The sequence below is a fragment of the Eubalaena glacialis genome, chromosome 17 (assembly GCF_028564815.1).
Source record: "Eubalaena glacialis isolate mEubGla1 chromosome 17, mEubGla1.1.hap2.+ XY, whole genome shotgun sequence".
Lineage (NCBI taxonomy): Eukaryota > Metazoa > Chordata > Mammalia > Artiodactyla > Balaenidae > Eubalaena > Eubalaena glacialis.
The window spans coordinates 60,983,705-61,003,102 of NC_083732.1; the positions used below are offsets into that span (position 1 = coordinate 60,983,705).

The 19,398-nt window shown below is 40.6% G+C and overlaps 1 protein-coding gene across 5 annotated transcripts in view; it reads right to left on the reverse strand.

Annotated features, from left to right (window-relative positions):
* Positions 1-19,398, reverse strand: part of SYBU (syntabulin) — a 73,147-nt gene that overhangs the window by 30,339 nt on the left and 23,410 nt on the right. For 2 of the 5 annotated variants that reach the window (XM_061171333.1, XM_061171330.1), the window contains exon 4: positions 17,320-17,379. The exons of 2 other annotated variants lie outside the window; for them this stretch is intronic. In XM_061171333.1, the coding sequence (XP_061027316.1) occupies positions 17,320-17,379 (60 nt within the window). Of the gene's footprint in view, positions 1-8,215; positions 8,254-17,319; positions 17,380-19,398 lie in introns of those variants that run through there. One more of the 5 variants, XM_061171332.1, reaches the window with a different exon arrangement.

A 19,398-nucleotide genomic window follows, 5' to 3' on the forward strand; every position in this document is an offset into this window, starting at 1 on the left:
ATTCTCACTTCCTTTCCTGACAAGAGTTATGCTTTGGGGCTGCCACATAAATCAGCTACCTGGAATTCAGTAGGCATTTAGTCACAACACTTAGGAAAGTCTTATGAACAAGGGTGACATATGCACTGGATGACAGCACAGTTCAGGACCCAGAGGATGTTGACTAATGGACTGTCTGCCAGCCTCAAGGGAAATCTCCAGTAACGTGTCACCTGGCTCCGTCCTTGTCCTTATCCTACTTTAGCATGCTTTATTAATGACACGAATGAAAACACGGACGGCCTGGTGCTGACGGCAGACTAGAGATTACACAAACCTTGAAGGGATAACTAAAACAACAGATGACAGAGGCAGACAGTAACACTGCTAGCCGTTGTGTACTAAAAGCCTACTTCATCAAGAGCTCTTATCTCTGCTATTTTCTTGAATCTAAAAACGTATGTTCTAAAGACATACAGGGTGTAGAAGAGGAAACTGAGGTGCTGAGTGGTGATGAGCCTTGCCCAGGTCACAAAGCTAGTAACAGCAGAGCTAGCCCTTCTGACTCCAGAGCTGGCTTTCTTCTTTGTCCACTCTGCATGGGACCTCGTCATCAGAATTCACAAAGATCTAAGCACTGGAAACCAAGACGATAGCATTCAATTCAGTCCATTTCAAATACGTGTTGAGCTGTGCACGGGCTAAGGCACTGGGAGGGGGCAACATGGAGAAGTACAGTCCCAGGGCTCAAGGCTCCTTTCAGGAGGAGACAAGCTATAGAGACAAGCAACTAGGATACATGCTGAGTGCAGTACAGAGAGAGGGCACTAAGGCACCACAGAGGAGGGAGAAATATTCTCAGACAGGGTGAGTGGAAGAGGGCAGGGACTATGTCAGGGAAGAGATACCACTTGAGATGGGCCTTGAGCAGCCCGGGGAACACGACCAAGTGTTGGGGGTGCAGAAGGGAGCAGACCTTTGGTGAACGGGGGTGGCATGAACTGAAACCCAGAGGAAGGAAAACACAGGGCATATTTAGAATATACTGAACCCCCTCTTTGGCTGGAGTACAGTGATCAGATGAGAAAACGCGGCCAAAAGGGTGAGTTGTAGAGAGCTGAAGAATGTAAAGCTATGCTAGGGCCTTTACTCTGAAGGCAAGAGGGAGCCATGGCGAGTTTTGAACAGCGCGTTCACATGAACAGAGTGATGCTTTATGGAGATCTTGCAGCAGTAATATCTGGAGGAGCGACTGCAGGCCGGAAGGCAAGGCAGGTGACTATCACAGTTAGAAACTGGGCCGTAAGGGAAGGCGGAAAGAGTCCTGACTACAGGGTCCCTCTCCACATAGCTCTTAGGTTCACAAAATTAACCACATAGGTTCAGAATCATTTAAAACCCCAGGTGAACTAAAGGATTTAAAACAGGAAAAGCATAAAGCAAGTTAAACATTAAGAGATACCTCATCTTATGTTACACACTTGACTGCAGTTCTACCCACATAAAAGAACAATTGAAGGGCGATATGTATATTTTCTGTACAACCAAAGAGCCAAAACACAAAACAGGAATTATCTCAGTCAAATGAAAGGAAAAAATGTCTCTTGTATGGCCCGAGGACTATGTGAAAAACTGGATAATCTAATCAGAATGGATTGAGCGGCTCCAAGATCAATGCTACATTTACCATTGTGTAATCAATCTTTAACGCAAATATTTTTTATTTGCAAGCACAAATGTCAATAAAATAAAAATAAACAAGCTGGGTAAATTCTGGCAATTTCTGGCATCTGTACAGTGTTAGAACAAAAGCGAACGGAGCAATGGAAGGCCTCATGGGGTTTGTTTTAATTCAGACGTGTGTTCAAGAAACTAAAGTGAGAACTGGGGAGGCAGGGAAAAATGAAGTCACCTGGAAATGTTTCCAGAAGAAGGCCTGGCAACAACAGAGAGGATTTCTGGATGAGGGGAGGGACGGGCTCGGAAGAAAGCAGGTGCGAGGCAGGTGGACCAGCTCCCGCACTCTTGCCCTGGGACACCTAAGCAAGGCCAGCGGAGCCTGGCACCTCCCAGGGAGGGGACTTCACCCAGACGCCGCGCTCCCACTGTGCCTTCAGAGCTGGGTGCTCGCTGGGCAGAGGCAAGGCATTCTGCGAACCAGCTGAGCTTCCAGCAGCAAGCTCCAACGGTCACCTCACCCCATTGTTTAACCCAATGAAAACTATTTAAACTCTTGAGCTTCTGAACGAAATGTTTTGGAAGGTCCCTCTGAAAACATTCTCTGCTGATTTTTGTGTGCTGCGTAGCATTTAAAAAGAATGAAGCTCTCTCGTGATCAGATTGTACTCTGCACACAAATTATGCTCTGCATTTCCATGGATTTGTTTAATGGAACCTTCCCTAGGATCTCAACTCAAAATGACGTCTGGCACGGAGCACGCGTTCCCCGGCCAACCCTTGGCTGGCCCAGGTCCTCTGCCCCACACCCCCGACACAAGTCAACTTTTAATTCAAGTGTACTCAGTGTTCTCTAGTCTCTCCACCTCTCTCCTCCCCACCCCACAATGTTCTAAGAAAAGCCAAAATGGAATGGAAAAGCAAAGCTGATTATTACAAAAATATTAAGGCCACTCTCTTTAGGACCACTGGAGAGTGTTTGCATGGTGATAAAATGAGGAGGGTAAGTAGGAAATGGTAGTTTGGAAGTATCCCCAAACAATTAAACAGTATGTAACTCATTCCTGTGGCCTGCTTCTATAAGCACCCCAAAGAGACAAAACCAACAAGGCTCAAAAGGAACAAACCCACTAAAAGTGAATTCCAATATCTCCTTGGTGTATAGCATCACAAAAATATCTTCTAGGCTCTAGCAGGGCATATCCTTCTGTTCACAAATATCTAGTAAGGACTTACTAAGTTTTAGGCACTGTGCTAATTATGGAGAGCACAAAGGCAAATGGCTCCATGTTTAAATTTTACCCCTGTGCTCCAACATATTTTTAGGGACACATACCTAAGGTGGTAGAAATTATTTTTAAAATGCAAGGAATTGATAAAACACACATTTGAAGACAGTAGCTACCTCTGGGGAAAGGCACAGAATGGGATCTGGGAGAGCACGCAGGCAGCTTCGGTGGTGGTAATTCTTGAAGTGAAAGGTGGGTCACAGTGTTTGCTTTATTGCTATACTGCATAGCTTACATGTATGTTATATCTGTTCTTTATCTACGTCATATTATATACATAATATTTTAAAAGAAATAATGCAGCATAAATAAACTTTAAATAAAAAATAAAATGGGGGGTGGAAGAAGGAAGGAAGGGAGGAAGGAAGGAAGGAAGGGAAGAGGGAAGGAAGGAAGAACGGAAACAAACATGGTCCATGTCCTAAAGAGGCTCACATCCTAGTAGAGGAAAGAGCCATCTAAAAAATAAATATTAAATACAACATGGTAACCATGAAAATAGAATTTTTAAAAAACTCTAAGGAAGTACACAGTACTAAAGTTAACAGCAATGGCATGTAAAATTCAGATCCCCAAGTGTCTTTGCACTTAAAACCCAGTTTTACCCTTTATAAGCGTCAATATAGCATTACTTCCCCTGGGACTCTTTTCAGAACTCCAAAGTCTGGGTTCCATGGCCCTCCTCTGTGTACTCATGGGACCTGGTACTTCCCCCAGAAACATGTCGCATCACACATGTACAAGGAGCCCTTGGTTTACTGTTGTATTTCGGTGCCTGGCTCACTGGCTGGCACATCAATAGTTGCTGAAAAAACAAATGAGTAGAAGCAACTGACAAAGGATTAATCTCCAAAACATACAAGCAACTCATGCAGCTCAATATCAAAAAAACAAACAACCCAATCCAAAAATGGGCAGAAGACCTAAACAGACAATTCTCCAAAGAAGATACACAGATTGCCAACAAACACATGAAAAGATGCTCAACATTGCTAATCATTAGAGAAATGCAAATCAAAACTAAAATGAGGTATCACCTCACACCGGTCAGAATGGCCATCATCAAAAAATCTACAAACAATAAACGCTGGAGAGGGTGTGGAGAAAAGGGAACCCTCTTGCACTGTTGGTGGGAATGTAGATTGATACAGCCACTATGGAGAACAGTATGGAGGTTCCTTAAAAAACTAAAAATAGAACTACCATATGACCCAGCAATCCCACTACTGGGCATGTACCCTGAGAAAACCATAATTCAAAAAGACACATGCACCCCAATGTTCATTGCAGCACTATTTACAATAGCCAGGACATGGAAGCAACCTAAGTGTCCATCGACAGATGAATGGATAAAGAAGATGTGGCACATATATACAATGGAATATTACTCAGCCATAAAAAGAAACGAAATTGAGTTATTTGTAGTGAGGTGGATGGACCTAGAGTCTGTCATACAGAGTGAAGTAAGTCAGAAAGACAAAAACAAATACCGTATGCTAACACATATATATGGAATCTAAAAAAAAAGGTTCTGAAGAACCTAGGGGCAGGACAGGAATAAAGACGCAGATGTAGAGAATGGACTTGAGGACGTGGGGAGCGGGAAGGGTAAGCTGGGACAAAGTGAGAGAGTAGCATTGACATATATACACTACCAAATGTAAAATAGATAGCTAGTGGGAAGCAGCTACATGGCACAGGGAGATCAGCTCAGTGCTTTGTGACCACCTAGAGGGGTGGGATAGGGAGGGTGGGAGTGAGACACAGAGGGAGGGGATATGGGGATATATGTATACGTATAGCTGATTCACTTTGTTATACAGCAGCAACTAACACAACAATGTAAAGCAATTATACTCCAATAAAGAAGTTAAAAAACAAGACAAAACAAATGAGTAGCATTACTGGGTTCAGGTCTGTTAAGTGGTGGCTGAGACTGAAGAGAAAAGGAAGGGTGGAAATGCTAAGCTGGAGAATCCCATCCAAGGCTCAAGAATGCCCCAGCTTTGCACAGACAAAACCCCTTCATCGTCCCTGATGAGCTGGGCTCGGCAGTGTAGAAGACCACAGCACCGCCCGCAGATCCTGAACCATTGCTCTCTACGCACTAAGGTTTCTCAGCTTGGATCCTTCGCTTCTTCCACAAACACGAAGGGGAAAAACATTGGATGTCAGGCAGTAACCCAGTATCAGGTTCAGGCACAGCCTCCATCTCTCAAGAACAGTCAGGCCTGCCAGTCGCCTGGGCAGAAATGAGATCTTCCTGGCAGAGGCTTGCAGAGCCTGCATATCTCAGCCACAGGGGTGAGCACAAGAAGCCAAAGATGCGGGAAGATCCAGTTTCTCTGAATAATGTTGCTGCCACACAAGACAAGGGAACATCCTTCCCTCTGAAACTGCCACAAACTCCCTCAGATGCAAAAGGACTCGGCAAATAGAACTGTCAACTGAGACCTCAGAATGCTCCTCAGATGTCAACAAAAGGATGTGGTCCCCAGCTCATGACAGCAGCACCAAGCACCTAACAAACACTTGACAAATTGTGCACCGTCAGAGCATGTGCCTGTCTGATTAATAACAATGGAAAAGGAAGTGGGTCATTATTTTGGTCACAGACCAGTATCATATAGGTAAAAGGTCACCGTGCTAGTGGGGCTATTGCTATGGATTTAATTTTTGCCTTGAAACATTGCAAGAGAAGGCTTATTCTAGCTTGATTATCTGAGTGATATTGCAGCTGAAATCGTGTTTAGCAAAATATATTTAGCTCTATGTTTGGACATACAGTGAGTCCCAAGTTCCCAGCCTCTAGAGACCTCATTTTAAATTGCATCCTACAAATGTCCTCCCCTTTTTTTCCATTCAAGCAAATTGGTATAGCCCTTGTTCCACTTGCCACATTCTTTCCAGGGCAAACAGATGGAAGGAAGAGAACATGCCAGAAAGAAGAAATGGAAACTGAAAATGACATTACAATGAAAATAAAGCTGCAAAATATTATCTGGGTCAACTCTTCATACGTTTTACAATCAGCACCAGCAGGCTCTGCACATATGGCATTGGTTTTATATTTTTTTGGTTCAGATGTCACACAGGATTAGTGCAAAAGGAAAAATCCCAGCATGGAACCTATTTTTATACAGATTAATCAATCATTTCGCATCTCTTCCTTTCCCATCATCCCCCAAACTTTCAACTTAATGAAACTGCTCTCATTCAAAATATGTCATTTACTGCACTCTGAACGGAAATCCTTTCAGGAAAGGAAGTGGGCTTAGAATTTGAACCTAGGTTTTTAAATGTCACATTTTTAATTCAAGTTATAAATATTAACTAGACTTATGCTATGGCCCAGCCCCTTTTAGCTTACATAGCCATTGTGGAATCCTACATATCTATCAGTGGCAGCAAAACGAATTGGCAAACATTTTATTATGTAGATATAGATATAGCCATTTAACGAAAACAGAAAGCCACACACTTGAAAAGAGAAACCTACTGCATATTTCACGTTTTGTTCTGTTGTCTACATTTTCAGGTACATTGAATGTCATAATTCCCATCAGAAAACCAAGCACACAGTTAGGTTCTTAGTAAGTATTTGCTAGGAAATTTGATAGGCTGAATGGAATCAAACCAAAGAATTGTTCAAGTTATTCGCTACAGCCTCCCTTAACTACAAGGCATTGTGAAAATGATGATGATGATGCTTACAGTAATCATAATACAACAGCAGTGACTATTTAGTATATGTCATGTGCCATTGATGATGTCATTGAATTTTCAAAGCAGCCTTGTGTCATAGGTACTATTATTATTCCATTATACAGGTTAGGAAACAGAGAGGAAATTCCGATATTTTGAGGTTGAAAAAAATCCCATACAATGCTGGTTTTCAGAGATGGGCAGGAGAATTTATCACAGACACATTGAAAAAGGGAAATGGAGCCTTATAATACTCATGAGGTGAAAAACTTTAGAGAAAGTGTCATTGACATTGTTTCCAGGTCTCCAAAACCATGATCACTACAGAGTTCATCATGCACCTTTATTTGTCTGCTGCCCCTTTGATGGGTGGAAATTATATGTATAAAATATTAAGGCAATGACCTAAAGCTCGACCTCAGTGACAAAGTCAGAGCCAGAGGAGCCACCAATACGTTCACATCCACAAAGGGTGGTACCTTTTCACCATTTGGGGCAATTAAAATTGAGCCATGACTAACAGTTGGAAGAGATGACATTACACTGGTTGTCCTTTGCATGAATGGTCAGTCATGAGTACAGAAAACAAGAGACATTTACAATCTAGTGTAATACTCTGTGCTCCCTCTTTTATACGATTAAAAATGAATCTCTCTTTATACCAATACACTACATGTTCTGCTTTTTGTTTAGAGCTGCTAGATGCCAGCTATCTTCTGTGGACAGCCTGAAAATCTAATTTTACACAATTTTAAAGTTATTGAACTAGACTTGGTGTTACCATACACACAGTCTTTTGTTTCTACTAATTAATTTTAACACCACAGGCATTAATCATTTGCCCAGCACATGAAAATTGCTTTAAGATGACTCATGTGTTTTACAACATTGCAAACCCAACCCTTATGCTCTTGGAATGTACAGTAAAGAGGAAGTATTAGAGCAAATCAGTTAATGAAAAGAAAATTCTTCCACATCCCAATTCCACGGACATGAAGAGTTTTAGAATTTCTACTGGATGCTACATGAGAAAAGTAAACTAAAACTGGTTAGAGAGGTGGTCTCTGAATAATTTCCACAGTGAACTGGCAGATATGAGCCCATGAGCAAGATCTCTCTTGAAAATAAACACATCGAGTTTCAGTCTACACAGAGGCCCACTGCAAACTCTGTGCAGTGCCAATTAGCATTAACTGTGGCTGTGCTCATCTATTCCCACAGCACGTCGCTGGGTAAGGCCAAGCTCTGCATTTACAAATGGGGCATGCAATGCTCAGAGTTAGAAGAGCATTCTAAAATGTAATCGTCCATGGTCAATCTTTTTCCCTTTGGCTTCGAATGGCAGACTCACAAATGACAAGGGGTATTTAAAACAATATATGTGTGTATTTTTAAAAGTTTAGTTCCAGATTCTGCATTCAGAATATCCGAAAGGCGAGTGGAAAATTTGTTTTTAGACTACACTTTTAGCCTACCACAACTAACTTGACACACACATATACACAAAGAGCATATGCTCTGGGATCCAATATAATTATTTACTTACTGTGACTAATATGACTTACTTAGAAGGTAAGCTCCGTAGACTTTCATGGCAAACACTGCCTCTGCAAACAGCCTCCCACCACAGGCTGGGCTATGTCTTGTGCAGAAATACAGTGTGTGCAGCTCAGCTCATCTCTCCGTGGAGTACAGTCTCAGAGTGGGGTATCCATGGAGACCGAGCCTCCTACTTGTGCAGGGCAAGGAAGTTACTCCGCTGGGCACCATAGCAACAGGAGGCAGAGGGGAGGTTGGCCAATCAGGGAAGAGCACAGGAGCTTCTCCCTGGTGACTGCAGCATTTCAAATGAAACCATGGCCCTCATGAATGAACACAAAGCATTTAAGGAAACATCAAATTGTCAAACAGAAGTAAATGTGTACACAACAGTCAAGGCTAATCCTCTGACAATTACGGAGCAACGCGGTGAGTCTTTCTACAATGATTATATCCCAAAGATCAAGGAAGAAATTACATCAAAACCCCACACAGTCCTAAATTTAACGGCAAGCATGTGATACTTTGAGGAAAATACTTGGTGTACTTCATGAATTCCAGCTATTTAAATATGCAAGGCACTTCACAGTGCTTCCCAGGAGAGAGGAACAGGAGACATCCATTGTTCTGATGGGGGAGAATGGAGTCGAGGGCTCCCTAGGACAACTGTTGGCATAGTGCTTCCAAACAGGAGTTTGCTTAGAGTAAGCACGTTTATCAAGCTTCCAGCAAAGCCCTCCATTGTATCAGAATAATTCTAACTAAGAAGGCATCCATGATAAAGTAGGGCCAATGCAGACAAGATGGTGAGTGAACATTCAAATGCCTTAAAGTTGTGCTATTTGTAAACTCTCTTCATTTCTCATTTAATAATGGTAATGATCATTTATTGAGCACATACTGTAGACTAGGCAAATACTGTAACTAGAAACACAACTTCTTACCAGATGCAGACTCTGATCTTTGCAAAGATACAGGATGTGCATGTTTACTTCTTAGTGCTGTGCAGTATTTACTCCATGCATATACCGGCATATCTCATTTTATTGCGCTTTGCTTTATTGCACTTTGCAGACATTGTGTTTTTTTACAAACTGAAGGCATATGGTAACCCTGAGTTGTCAGATGATGATTTGCATCTGATAGCATAAAGTATTTTTAAATTAAGATAAGTATATTTTCTAGACATAATGCTATTGCACATTTACTAGACTACAGTATAGTGTAAATATAACTTTTATATACTCCGGGAAACCAAAAAATTCATGTGACTCACTTTATCACAATATTCACCTTATTGCAGTGGTCTGGAACCAACCCACAATATCTCTCAGGTAGGCCTGTACTCTGTTATATACTTAACATACTTAACTTACTTATACATACTTGTAAGTATACTTAACATACTTAACTTAATATACTTATATATTTTACGATTCTCACAGCCACCTGAGAAAGATAAGTATTAATTGTTCCTCCATATTATAAAAAAAAAGAGAAAACATTTCCTTATGTTTACAAAAGAAACTCTCCTGCCCACTGACTCCCCCTCCCCTCACTGCTCGGCAGGTGACCTGGTCCACCCTATTCAATGTCTAAATACAAGGTGAGGTACCTTCCTCCTTATATTAAAGTTGTTCCAAAGCCTCTTATTACAGAGCTCTCTCTTATAATTACCTTCTTTGAACAAAAAGTATCATCTGAAAAAGATACATCAGTCTGAATTGACCTCAATCGGTGCTAGTTTGGGCTGCCTTCAGAGATCAACTGATGGGATTGTTTAAAATGAAGAAGGCCAAGAAATTCAAAACCAGATTTTGTAATTATTCCTGTCATATGACTCCTCCGACCTTTTAAAGATCAATTTAAATAGCAATAGTCAATGGTTAAGTTGTAGAGACTGAAAAACATATTCTTTGCTAACTGAACTCAGTTATATTCAGTTATATTAACTGAATAGCTTTGGGTAGTGACGGATACTTACGTTGCATCTACAGGAAAACAGAAAAACCAGCTGTCCTGTGCTATCCATGGATGTTGTGACAGCCTGCTCGCTGCCCTCCAATGTTCACCTCATTCTCCCCTTCTTCCATAATAATAGGTGCCCAGGTGACTAAGATGTCCTCGGATATAATTGGAAATGACATGTGTCACTTCTGTGCCCTGACCTTAAAATGACTGGGTGAGTGTCCCCTGGTCCCTCTCCCCCTTCCTTCTGCCTGGTATAGGACAGCTGACCTGACACAGCTGCCTGCAAGCCTCGGTCAACCAAACACTTATGTACTGTTTTATGAGACAGATCAACTTCTGTCTAATTTTAACCTCTGGATTTGGGGCCTTCTTTTTACATTAACTTAACTCATACTTATACAGTACTTGTAGGCTTGAAAACAATACTCAATAAAAGCACCAGACATGACTTCGAAACTGCTTTATATTAAACAAATTGGGCAGAAGTGAAGATAATTTGCTCTGGAAAAGACGGCTGAGTTGAAAGGTAGCTCGAACAATGAACGAGACAATACATTTTTTATATTAACTATGAATAACAAGATCAATGTTACTAAATTAATAAGAGTATAAATTGGTATGTTTAACTAGAACAATAAATTTTAAAAATCTATCGGATATTGACTATTTCATCCATCTCTAAAGGTTTACTCGAGTTCGCAAATAAAATAAAACATTTTTAATCTCATTAGGAAAATGCAGGGCCTTATATTCTGTCATATAACTGTTTCCCTACACTTTGCTATCTTCACTGCCTTCTCATTAATGTACCTGCTTCCAGTTTCATCTCTTGATAATCCAAGTTCCACAGAGCAGCCAAAAGGATCTTGAACATATACATTAAATCGTCTCTCTTAAAACCGGCCAGAGGTTCCCATTGCTCTAACGACACAGACCTCACCTGCGACAACTCTTCTCCCTTCCTAGGTCACTGCTCTGCCCACTGCCCCCCAAACCCTCCCCAAATGTGAAGGAATATGACTAAGTTCTCAGCTCAACTGTCATCTCCCCAGACACTCCCTGCCCCATGCCCATGACTGTCTATAGCATTACCTTGTTTTACTTGTCACTATCTGAACTTATCTTGTTTGTCTGCTTGTGTGTGTATCAGCCATCTCCCCATGTTAAAGGCAGGCTCCAAGAGAACAGGCATCTTTTCTGTTTCTTCCACTCCTCTATCCCGAATGCCTGGAACAGTGGTGTCAGCACAGAGTAAATGCTTAATAAACACTTGCTGAGTGAATGAATGAAAGCTGGTCAATCAATGTACAGCCCGGATACAAACTGAGGTTTAGCAGAAACCTTACACGTGGTGAAGTGAGGGTTGCCGTCCTTCAGGCTCCTACACAGCGATCACCTTCCTGCAATGCCACATTCTAGTCTATGCATCTTGGAATGTAAGCCCACCGCAGCCAGCTTCCTGGAGCTTACCTCACTTAACCATGGGCTGCATTCACGTAGCTTGCTGCTGTCCCTTGGCTGCTCTCAGATACAGGTTCAGGTGGTAGAAGACCTTCATTCATTGAATTACCCAAATGAACTTACACGACTTTTGCTCAACACGTAACTTTTGTCAATAACCCTACAGTCCACCCAAATGCCACACAACAAATTATACTGGCGAAGAAGACAGAGAGGTCAGAGTACTTATCCCTCTGCCTCCTTTCTTGTCAGGTGCTTTGTTCCTCTACCAAAGTACATGGTTCCCTCACATGTAGCCTGGGAATTCTCTCCCTCTGGGTCTTGGGTATCTCGACCTTCCTCTGGCCTCTGGCCTCTTCAGGATGGGGGAAGGGCTCCAAGCCATTGCCATCGCCATACTTGTTGGATTTCCTTAATCAGGCCCATTCCTGCGTATGCAGTCTCTTCAATAAACTCTTCTCAATTAGGACAAAAAAAAAAAAAGCCCAACCTAAAGCATGTATCTGCATGATTTATAACTCTTAGTTTATAGGTTTCTGTGTAAAAGAAGTTTCCAGGTTTATTTCTCTTATGCTGGTAGTTGATAAATATCTTTAATGGTGGGTGTGTGGTCTGCTGGAGTGTCTGCTACATATGAGAGACCCATAGTGCTTCGTTCTCAACACATTAGAGCACTTAGCATCTGGCAGGCTCTCACATCGGTAGCTAGAACACTGTACATGCAATAAATCCTAGTAGACCTGGGATCTGGATGGCAGGGCCTCTGGGAAGAAGAAGATTATAATTCACTAATTCTTAGGGAAAAACCATTAGCAGACCATTTGGCACCGTTACATTGATTGGGTGCATCATCAAAAGCACAGATGGGAGAAAGGCATGAGAGTAAATATGTAAGTAATCCTGCCATAAAGATAAATACTCAGGTCTCCTCATCACATTTAAGCTTTTTTTCACTGGTCTGGTGTCTGCTGGGGGGAAGGGATAGACTATACAATAGTTCTCCATAAAACATTCGCTGCTGTATCCTGGGGGAATGTTGTTTCTCTCAGAGTGAAAGAAAGTTTCAGAGATCGATTTTCGGTATCAGTGCAAAAGCTCTTGTTTAAGTTGAGAAAGCCTAATGATCTTTGTTTGCGAAAGTATTAACGACATGCAGGGCACCACATAAAACATTGTGACAAATGCAGAAAGGGCTAGTTCATGATTAAGTAGAAAATCCTGAAGACCTTAACATTTCTTTGATGTTGACATCCTCAGGGTTTATTTTACTGATCTGCATCCAAACAGCCTCCTGTGTTTAACTTTCTGTATTTCACTGAAGTTACACTGAGGTTCATTGATTCCGTTATCAGCAACAGCCAGCATGATCTATATATGGACTGTATCAGCTAATCTATAGGGCTCTACAGATATTTTTTTAAAATCCCTGTCTTATGTCAATACATCTTTCTCAATTGTCACACTCTCCTATTAGGAATAATTAAAATTATTCCTTTGAAGTCAGACCTTAGACGCAGTGCAGTAGTTAAGAGTTAGAAGCAAGACTACCTTTACACAGTTTGTAAAATCCATTTACAAACTGTGTGACCTTGCATGAATTAACCTCTCTATGCCACAGTTTCTCCATCTGTAAAATAGGGCACAATGATATCACTTTCTCACACTGATACTAGGATTAAATGAGTAAAGTCCTTGGAATTTTGCCTGGGACAGTCAGGGCTCAATAAATATTAGCTAAAACAATCTTTAATCAAACTTCAGAGTCATGCAAGCCCACAATTACATTTAATATATTCTTCCAGATACCTTCAGTATCTGAAATAGACTTAAGCCTTTATTTGAGGCTGGGCTTTGCTGCTGGCAGAACTTTGATTGAAACTGTAAGCTATTAGAAAAGTACTGCCCCTTGCCAAAGAATGCAGCACGTTTCCATTTAACCAAAATCTCTTTTAGCACTAAAATTTTAATTTTTCCACTCTATGAAAATATTTCTAAAATGTTCAAGACATTTTCCTGCCCTCATACACATTATTTTCTGCCAACTCCACCATCACACTGACTCAGTCTGTTTCTGGAACATTAATTATTGCATTAAGTGCTACAAAACATTTAAAGCCTGAAACACTTAGAAGGTTACTATGCTTTTCAGTGGTCTTTTGTCTGCTTTTTCATATTTTCCCATCTCTTTCTTCATTGTCAAGCCATCAGCTGTCAATTAATGCTCTTTTCAGTGCCCTCCTATAGCAAACACTCCGCCCCATGTTATGTGAATTGGGAGACATGACCTGCTAGAATTTTGTTTTAAATAAACATATAAGTTCTGTGGGATAGTTTTAAGGGTTTTCCTGTAAACAAAGTGCAAGGAATTTCTGATATCTATTTTAAGAGCAACAAATGACCATTCTTAACATTTACTAAGGAATTACTTTGTGCTAGGTCCAATGTTGGGCATTTTACATTCTTTAATCTGTTTAATTGTCACAATAACCCATTTTACAGATGCCGAATACCAAGTTTCCGGAAGGTAACAAGTAGCTGAAGAGTGCACAGTTATAAAGAGGTGGTAGGGAACTGTGAACCTAGTATATTGGGCTCCTGAGTCTGGTGGTTAGAAAGTGTCCCCCTAGCCCTGCCCTCTCCCCACTTTTTTTCTGAAGAAACAAACTGGGTAAGCTGTGAGTCTCCTCTTTGTAGCTCAAGTTATTATAAGAATGTATGTCCCACCCGCACCCCATCCTGTAAATTGTCTCTTTTATTTCACAGAACTAACTTTGAAGTGAAAGGGACAATGCTTGTGATAAGCACGGGAACAGCTGCAGGCGATCGGCTGTGTGTGAAAGAGCCTCAATCTACTAAGGGAACCAGTGTTGATTAATCATTAACCCAGTTGGTGCCTTCAGAGTTTTCCAGCAAATGCCTCTGAATGTGGGAAATCATCTTCTTAAAGTAACCCATCCTCTGTTATTGTTGTGAGGTTATTACAGTTCATCTGGCCAGGTCTCTGATTTCAATAGCCTGGGTGGTGTCTGATGACAAGGGAATACTAACTTAGTCTGAATGCTGATGGCAGAGGTGACATCTTTCAAATGCAGATTTCAACATTTCAGTTTCTAAATGTGGGTTTCTTTTCAATTATAGTGACCCTAACTATTTGCTCTTGACCTATCTCCTTAACCTAGAGGTGTTTTTTCTCCCTTTCACATTTTCTACATATTTGTTTAAATTGTGTAATTCTTTCCCCAGCTCTCCCACAAGCCTTGTGTAGGAAGGATTTAGTACTTGCATTTGTAAAACAATGACACTGGGTCTTTTTCTCCTTTGGGTTAAGAAGCTCCCCAAGTAGAAAATCAAGCATTAAAGGAGGCCCAGGAATGTCATTTAATGTCCTAGCACAGAAATCCAATTAGGCCTTTCCTTTCTAGGTGAGAAAAATCTCATCAGGAAAACTGACTGTGAACTACATATAGGAAAGGCACCTGGGAGAAGGAATGGTACCACCGCAGATCCCTCAAAAAGTATTGGGATTAACGTATACACACTACTATATATAAAATAGATAACTAATAAGGACCTACTGTATAACACAGGGAACTCTACTCAATAATTTGTAATGACCTATATGGGAAAAGAATCTAAAAAAGAGTGCATATATGTGTATGTATAACTGATTCACTTTGCTGTACAGCGGAAACTAACACAACATTGTAAATCAACTATACTCCAGTAAAACTTAATTATTAAAAAAAAAAGTTCCCAATCAGAATGCCTTCATTCCCTTCCTTTTAATCTGTACTGCAGCCCAGATTTATTGTAGTTTTCTGCCTTAAATGATAAGGTCCCTAAGAGCAGGGGTGATGTTGAGGTCATCTTTGCTTATCTTTCCCATGCTCCTCCCACACTACACATGATTCCTCGTACACTCTGTTCTCAAAGAAGTACTTACTCAACACCTACCTGATGACAGACATTGTATTACACTCTGGAGATTCAGTCTTAAATGTGTGCTGAGTTGACATGAAAAAGGCAAAGCCATTATTCAACTGAACTGCAGGGATGTTTTCTTTCGCTCTTTGGTGGTAATTTTTAATTAAATCTGCATAGGCATTAAGTGATAGAAGCCAAAATGACAGAAGGCTCACTGCCTCCAAGAAGTTCCAACACGAGTCCTGCCTGGAGGAAGGCAGGGCTTTCATGCTGTGCGCATGCCACAGTACCCTGCTGGAGAGGGGCTGGCGTGCTCAGCTCACCTTTCACAGCCCTTCCTGGCATCCTGTGACACAGTTCTCTTCTCCTTCTGCATTAGATACTCAGTAAATATTATTAGCTCTTTATCTGAATGACCAAAGGGGCATTTCAATAACTCCTTTCTGAGATGAACAGCAGTTTCCAGAATCTAGAACAACGGACCTAAAATAAAATGGGCCCAGGTTAATGTTAAAGGGCCCTTGAGCATCTGTATAAGAGACACTAATTGCTTGCTATTTTAATAAACTGGTATTGGTTCTAATGAGTCGATTTATTTTAAAAAAGTAGAGCACACATCAAGAGCGGAAGATGAGTTTAGGCTGAGGGGAGATGGTCACCTGGGGACGGAGGAGGTGGAACATTTTAACCGGAGAGCAGTATCTTCTTGTGGTTTAACAGATTATGTCTCTGCATTTTATAAATTTTGGAGTCACCCAGGGGCCTTGGTTCCAGGATTTCCTCTCTTCCTATTTATGAGAATGACAGATTTATTCTGCTGAAAGTTCAGAGAACTATAGGTCACGGTGCAGATTGTTCTAAATACAAAGAGCTTACTGTCCAGAATTGGGGCCCAGTCAAAAGCTCGAGCAATGGTTTTTAGTGATGACATTAGGAATTTCAGGCAACTAAGAAATAACCTTTAGGGACCCCTGTGACCTTGATAAAATGCAAATAAATCAAAAAATCATGAGGTCAGCACTGCGCAGGTGATATATTTGCGTCTGAGCAATTAAATCAGAAGCAGTTGACAAAGGCGCTGTTTCAGGCTCTGCCTCTGGGCAAGGGTCATTCAACTAGGAGTCATAAATCCTAATAAAGGAGACCCATGAAACCTCAGAAATAGTATGTGATATTTTGTGCGTCTTTTTCTGGAGTATGGGTCTGTGGCCTTCACTGTTCTCAAATGATCCATTATCAAAACAGCATGAAGAACAACCCTTGTTTTCTTTCCTCCCTTCTTCCCTCCCTCCCCCCTCCTTTTTATTCTTTTTGTCTGCATTTTCTTCATGAAAGCATAAGGCTTAAACATTCTCGGCAAGACAAGTAGCTGATCTTTAGCAAGTGAGTATCTTCTGTAGGAACCAGACTTGCTCCGGGTGGGTTCTGTACATACACATAGGGTTTTAAATCTTTCGTTAAGATATGATTATTCTTATTATGATCATTGAAACAAGGAAGGGCAAGGATAATCTTAACTGCCATTTAAACTTAGGTTGTTCTTGCTGCACCACACTTTTCTCTTTTTTCACTGTTTCATTGTATTGTCACCACTGTAAAATGTTTTTGGAATGGGGCCAGGGGGTGGAGGGGTGGTGAATAACAAAAATGAAATAATTTCAGGTTGCATTCAAGTCCTACAATACCTTCACAATAAAAATCTACTTTTTCTTCACAATCCATGAAGCGGACATTCTTTCCTGCAGCATTTCATATTCTCAATCCCATAGCCTACCTTTGCTGTTGAGGTCAACCAATGTTGATTGTGCCCTCGATACACACCGGACCCTGTGTGCTAGGAATACAAAAAGAGGATGACAGGGCTTCTGCTCTTAAACTCACATCCTGTATGCTACAGAAGCAGACTCCATTGGTGACTGCTCCCAGGTTAAAAGAAAACTGAGAACATTTCTCAAAGGAAGATATACAAATAGCCAATAAGCACATGAAAAGATGCTCATCATCTTTAGCCACCAGGGAAATGTAAATCAAAAGCACAATGAAATACCACTTCACACTCACTAGAGTGGGTATAATCAAAAAGATAGACAATAACAACTGTTGGTAAGGATGTGGAGAAATTGAAACCCTTATACATTGCTGCTGGTTTGTAAAGTGGTGCAGCCATTTGGGAATACAGTTTGGCAATTCCTCAAAGGGTTAAACACAGAGTTGTCATATGATTCAGCAATTTCATTCCTAGGTATACACCCAAGAGAACTGAAAGCATGCACAAAAACCTGTATATGGATGTTCATGGCACCATTATTCATGATAGCCCCAAAGTGGAAACAATCCAAATGTCCATCAACTGTGAATGGATAAGCAAAATGTGGTCTGTCACCACACTAAGGCAAGATGTTAATAATAGGGGAAACCGGAAGTAGTGGTAGTGGGGGGGGGGAATATAAGAACTCTGTTACTGTCTGCTCAAGTTTTCTGTAAACCCAAAATTGCTCAAAAAAAAGTCTATTTCAAAATGTGGTATATCCATACAATAGAATATTATTGAGCCATAAAAAGAATGAAGTACTAATACGTGAATCTTGAAAACATTATGCTAAGTGAAAGAAGCCGAACACAAAAGGCCACATATTGTATGATTCCTTTATACGAGATGTCCAGAACAGGCAAATCAGACAGAGGGTAGGTTGGTGGCTGCCAAGGGCTGGAAGAAAGGAAAAGAGGACGGTGACTGCCCATGGGTATGAGGTTTCTCTTGGGGGAGATAAAAATGTCCTGAAATTGGACAGTAGTGATGTTTGTATGATCTTTTGAATATACTAAATACCACTGAAAGGTACACTTTAAGAGGGTGAATTTTATGGTACATGAATTATTTCTTCATTTAAAAAAAGGAGAACTGAGCTGGGGCTGGGAGGAAGGCAGTTCTGGTTCTTGAGTACACAAGGTAATGGTTTATTTCTTGGCTATAATTACAGGACACTCTTTAATTCATTGTCTCTGTCTTAAATATCGGGGGTACCCAACACCTTTTTTACAATGTCCATCTTTCTCTTTTATATGCTGTCTTCTCCATTGTGTATCATTCTCTTTCTTTTTTATATTTTTCCAAAGCAAAGGACTGTTAACAAATTCATCATGACTAACATTTACCAGGAACTATTAGGAAACAGGGGATTTCTTCTTCACACAGTTTAAGTTTTGCTCTCAGACTAAACAACATTCTCTTTGGTTGACCAAAAGCAAGACGAAGACTAATCCATTACGATATGCTATGCATGTCAATTATTCAGGAAGAACAAAAGCAGAGAGAGATGGAAGAGGACACAGGACCTTCCAATGGAAGCGTACACAGGACCAAGCTTTGGCTCCATTGAAATAAAGCCGTCTATAGCTCCTTGAACAAAAATGATATCACCAAACAAAAATTAGAAGACAAATGTAAGGAATGGGACTCATGCAAGCCATTAATCTGTCTTTTCAGGCTCATTAATATGTACAGTACAACTGATGATACTGAAGAAAATCATGCAATATAGGGGTTGTCTCTCAATGCCAATACTCAGGTCCTTTTATTTTCAAGTTATAACTTTAATTTCACTAAAACTATATTTGTTCATATACTGTATATATTTCTGAGATGGAAAATATTTATTTATATATTGCAAATTCTGAGAACTGACCTTTTCTGAGGTTCATGGCATCTCATTCACTGTAATAACAATCTCCATTTCATCTCATAGCTTTTACTATTTTGTAATTATTGAACATTCTATGTATATACATATTGAATATATAGCATCATATTCATATTTAAATCTTTAAAAGCAAATAAAATAACTAGGTCAGC